The sequence below is a fragment of the Humulus lupulus genome, chromosome 2 (genome assembly GCF_963169125.1).
Source record: "Humulus lupulus chromosome 2, drHumLupu1.1, whole genome shotgun sequence".
NCBI classification, from domain to species: domain Eukaryota; kingdom Viridiplantae; phylum Streptophyta; class Magnoliopsida; order Rosales; family Cannabaceae; genus Humulus; species Humulus lupulus.
The window spans coordinates 293,933,176-293,938,911 of record NC_084794.1 but is presented as its reverse complement, the minus strand read 5'-3'; the positions used below and the strand labels follow the sequence as shown (position 1 = coordinate 293,938,911).

The 5,736-nt window shown below is 30.9% G+C and overlaps 1 protein-coding gene across 1 annotated transcript; it reads right to left on the bottom strand.

Moving 5' to 3' along the window:
• Positions 1-261: 261 nt before the first annotated feature.
• Positions 262-3,669, bottom strand: LOC133819860 (uncharacterized). Its single transcript, XM_062253233.1, has 6 exons — positions 3,325-3,669; positions 2,379-2,626; positions 2,213-2,291; positions 1,726-1,838; positions 835-1,152; positions 262-710 (listed from the first exon to the last, which is right to left on the bottom strand). Exons 1-5 carry the CDS (start codon positions 3,338-3,340, stop codon positions 868-870), a joined length of 741 nt encoding a protein of 246 aa, XP_062109217.1. The 5' UTR covers positions 3,341-3,669; the 3' UTR covers positions 262-710; positions 835-867.
• Between the last annotated feature and the right edge of the window lie 2,067 nt (positions 3,670-5,736).

Genomic DNA, 5,736 nt, shown 5'->3' with positions numbered 1-5,736 from the left:
TGTTTTTGAGCCCAATCCAAAACCAGCACAAAAAGTTTACTCCTCCCCACTCCAACCAAATGAACAACCACCTTTCAATTATGCTTAAAGAGTGTGAGTAGTTAACATAAGAATCCCACAATGAAACACTCAGAACATTATTACATTTGAAAAAACATAAATATAAATTATTTCACTCAATTTATACCATCCCACACCACCTATTAATTTTCAGTCAAAATACATTTTATATCAATTAATCTGCAATTGTACAAACTATCATTGGATACCAAATAATTTGTAAATGTATAAATGCCCAAGTTATCATTTCATACCAATTAATCCTTAATCAGTTGCAACCCAAAAAAAGCCATCATATTATAAATGAAACATCACTCATATAGTTGAGTGATTTTGTTCAAAATAATGGCATCTGTTTTTTGATAAAAGATTGAATAGTACATCAAGAATGCAGTTAATAAAAAGATACTCCTTTATTAGCAAATCTAACTAACCCCAAGCTTCCAAAACGAACGCCTACCGGACCTCCTCAAGCGGTCACCAATTGAGTATTTGAAGATTTGAAGGAGCAAATTCTTTTGAACTATACAAATGCAAAACCCAGCTAACCAAACCTATCTCAAGTTATAGATATAGCAACCCTCACCCAACAATGATTTGAGTAAAGTCACAAAATAATGGCATACCTTCCCCCAACACAATACCTATGCCTGCAAAAGAAAAACAAAACATCAGTTTGAAAATTATTTGATGAATAAACACAAGTTGGAAAAGTGAAAGGCTATTGTATAGGGATAAAAATATTGATGAAGGTTAAGTAAGTAAGAGGCTTACTTGGCAATTATGAGTGCTTTAAATGCTTCTCATTTAGGTGCTGGTAGGAAGGTAGATCCTGATAATGTCTTTTATTCTAAGTTTGTGGCGGCATGTTGGGCACTTGTGCTGAACTTTAATTGCTGCTTCAATGCATTTTTTGCAGAAAATGTGACCACATTTTGTAGATGTTTCTTCACTCATTGGACCAATACATATTGGGCAATTGAAGGATGGTGCTGCTGCTGCTGCTGCTGGTGCCGGTGCTGGTACTGCTGCTGCTGCTGCTGGTGCTGGTGCCACCATCTCAGATGCTGAAAGTATGGGCTCATTCTTTATCTGCATTAATAAACTTTCAGTGTCAGATTTAGGACCTTAGCAATTTACCCCTACAAAGAAATAATTGATACAGAATTGCACAAGTCATCATTGTACTTGAATGAAATTAAAGAGACACTCAATACTTCTATGAAGAATGCCAGAAAGTGTTAAAAAAAATTAACAGTCTTTCGATGTAAGATGTAATGTCTGGCATATTTAAAGCAAAAACATAATACTATCCTAATTTAACCTTTTGCATCATCACATGTTGCAGACAGAAACTGTAGGAAGGATATCTAAAAAATTGTGCTATACAATGCTTTTCAGACAATGGAAAAAAAAAAATTAGTTTTTTCGTTTTGTTTTGGCAGGGTTCACTTCCACCTGCTCAAAAGTTTGTGAATGTTTCAAAAGAAACAGTTAGGGAAACAAAGGTTTAACACATACTTTTCTCATGTTACACACATACAGCAGTATAATAGCAATAGATTTTAGAAGCTACGAGGATTATCAAAACCCAATCAATGGAGATAGTAAAGCACATAAGAAACTCCTAGTGAAAAGCAATAAATGAAATACACAAAAAATGACCTGAACTTTGGAACACTCTTCTGAATTCATGTACAGCTCCCAGTTCAAAACTGCTTGATTTCTTAATAATCTTCTGCGCTTGTTGCGTTGAAGGGGATAGGAAGTTGAAGCATCTGCATAACAATCACAATTCACAATGTAAGTGTGGGCAGGAAGCCAGCCAAACAACAAATGACCAGAGTTTAAAAATTAAAAGGCTTAAAACCTCTTCGTCGACCGAAGAATGACCAAAGAAAGAAAATAAAAAGGTAAAAAACCTTTCATAATTTGGTATCACGAAAAAAGTGAAGGCACAATACAAGCATCAAGAGTCACACGGGTAAGAGCAACATTGTTTCACACAAGTAAGAAACAAGAACATTGAATATAGCGAAAACAAATAAATAAATAAACATGAATCTACCTCTAAAGGAAAATGATAGTCTTATCTAATACATTATTGTCTCCATCCTCAAAATTACTAGAAAGAAGAGAAAGTAAAACTAACCTGCACGGTTATTGTTCACTTCTATTCCTGGCTCGACCACATTTCTCACCTCAAGGTTTCTGCTGGGATTGTTTTTGGCCTGGCAACAAGATTCTTAGTTAATACTTAATACAATGAATGAAAATATAGAATGAACATGAAAAGAAAAGAAAGTATCATAACATACTTCAGCAAATATCCTTGAGGAAATTATAGCAACGTCATCATCGATGACCTCAAAATCCTTAGGAGTTTGTTGCCTAAAATGATGATGCACATAGGCATGAGGTCTTCCATAGTCAAAAGGAACTGGAGGGTCATTGAGATCCAACTCTAACAACATTTCCCCCCTTCGTAACTCACTCATATCCCCTTCTAGAATCTGCTTTAGTTCTAATTCCAATGGTGTCAAATTGTTGCCAAAACTCAGTGAACCTACAAATTCAGAAGAAAAATAAGTCAACAAAAAAACAAATTTATGCTTTATCTTTCAAAGAACCCAAAAATCATTATAAAACCAATATAATTGCTAAAATCAACCAAACAAGTTCTTACAAAACTAAAGGACCATTTATAAATCCCTAGAAAAGAAATTGTATTCTCCTTATTAATTTCATGAGTTCCTAAAATCTCCTGTTTATCAGCAAATACAATAAAATCTGCTGAAATTGAGAAGCACCATACAAAATCTACAACATACAATTTTTTTTTTGATAATCTACACAACATACAATGGTAACTAGGATAACACCTTCCATTTACAAACATTTTAACACATAATTTTCCTACAAACCAGTAACCCAACAAAGATAACTCTTTTATTCTAATTTTTTTTCTTCAAAATATTTATCAGAGTACAAACCACAAAAAACATAAACCAGCAATAGAAAAAATATATATATACAGAGGAATAAAAACATCGGATGCTTAGATTTAAGATGATCGTTGGGAGTCAACAACCCTAATTCAGGCCGATCAATTTTTTCAAAGACCCACAAACAAAAAAGAATAGAAAAAATACATCACTCAAACAAAAACCAGTCTGCGAAACCCAGATTATTCCATTTGACTTTTCAATGCCCTACGATAAGAACACACATCCAACCACAAATCAATAAATAAAGTCCACGTACCTGAAGGATGATCCATTCAGAGAAAAACCCAGATCGGCTTTCGGCTTAATAAAGTAGAAAACGATGATGAATCAAAGAATAACAACAACAACAACAAACCACAACCCAAAAAAAATCGATCAAATCCTTAAGAATAAAGACGAACGATTAGAGAAGATGGTCCATAAAAGAACTAGAGAATCGTATACATAAATATGAATGAATATATAGCTGGATTAGATCTGAGACGGCGATTTTGTAAGGGTTCAGAGAAGAAGAAGAAGATAGCTTCAAAGTCCTAATAAGGCATAAAGTCACAGCCTTTTTTCTCTTTCCGTTTTTTCTTCTGAGCTTCCTTATTGCTCTGGCTCACCTCTTCCACGTATCTTCACATATATATTTAAAAAATAAAAAAAATAAAAAATAAAAAAAATCCGAACAATTATGTCACGTGGATATTCATCCAGTAATATGTGGACACGTGGCGATAAAGTGTTAATATATTTTTGTCTTTTTTCGAAAATATTAAATATTAAAATTGTGATGGTGTTCGGTGATAAGTTGATATGATTATATGTCTCCAATTCACATTTTGTCTTTTTGACTACTTTTTTGTTTTTTTATTTAAAAAAAAGTCAAAGCCGACTAAGTCGACATTATTTACTGTTTATCCATTTCTCTGCGTTTTTTTGTTTTTAATAGCACGTTCAATTTCTTTTTCTTTTTCTTTTTTTAAAATAAATATATATATTAAAAATAGAGTCACGGCATCATTTTATAATAGATACATTTTTTTTAATTTTATAATAATTTATTTCTGAGATAATATATAGTACTTTCAACACTTAGTTGGTGTTTGCATACGTGACATTTGTAGGTGTGAATATGAAAAGTAGCTCATACACGCCAAGATCACTCAACTTCTTCTTCACCCAATTTTTCAAAATACATCACTCAAATTATTTCATTTTAATAAGAATTTGGTAAAAATAATTTTTTTTAAAGTAATTTTACATTATCGCTTACTTTTGATAATTTTTTACAAAATGACATCTGTCTAAATTTTTTGACCAGTTGTATAAATTTTTCAATCACTGTTTTAAATTTTTGACTAATTGTCCAAACTATGAGATATCATTTTATAAATAATTATTAAAATTAGATTAGAGTATAACTTTAAAAAATACTTTATCTTGCTAAAGAATTCTATTTTATTTCACCCAAATTTTTTATATTAAAGTATATATTAATTTCTCTATTTTTTATATTATTTAACTAATATATTATTTATATTATTAAAATATTCACGAAAAGTACTTTGAGCCCATAATTGGTGTTTACTTATTTGACATGTGTATGTGTGAATATGAAAAATAACTCATACACGCTAAATGCTAACAACATCTCCAATAGAACATTGCTTAAATTGTCAAATCAAAACTTTTCAGCTAAGCTTAACCAATTAAATAAAATGAAGGCAACGTTGCCAATTTTCTTTTAAAATAACATCTCCACCTCATTTATCAACCCCCACCTCTGACAAGTATTTCCCTAAGAGCACTCACATCAATTTATTTACTCTAATTTTTAAAATACATCACTAAAATTGTATTTTTTTTATTTCACTCAAAAAATTTATATTATACTGTACATCAATTTTTTTATTTTTTTATTTTTTATATCATTTAAATAATATATTTTAATATATGATAATTCTATGGTAGAGATTTTAAAAAGAGTCTTACCGTATGACTCTTTTGTGTTCTCAACCCGTAAATAGTTTTCGGCGCGATTTTTTTTATGACCATGTATATTCTAGTTATTTAGAACATCCTGCAAATTTTCAGAAAATTCCGAATAATTTATAGTGCCGAAAACTAGTATAAAACAGGTTGTTGCATGCGTGACTAATTTTTTTATGCGCTTGGAAAATAACATGTTTGAACTTAGTTTTCGGCACTGTAAATTATTCAGAATTTTCTGAAAATTTGCAGGATGCTGTAAATAACTACAATATACACGGTCATAAAAAAAAATCACGCCAAAAACTGTTTAAAGGTTGAGAATACAAAAAAGCCCTACCGGTAGAGCTTTTTAAAGGCCCTATCAAAGAAATTTCCTTTAATATATATATGTAACGTACAAATAAAATATTTATGAAAGAATGAAATATTATTTATATATTATTAGAATATTTTTAAAAGATGAATAATGCTTCTATACATGTACATAAGCACTCTAACAATCTTTATTTGGATCTTTAAAATACTTGTGGTTGATGTACTACTATTTTCTTACTTTTTTTTAGTCTTTTTCTACTCTAAAATAGAGAAAAGAGTCATTTACATCAATAGATGTGAGTGCTCTATGAGCAAGTCCAGTGCATGTAGTTATAGTAGTCGCTTAATGACATGGACTGACAGGCTACAGATA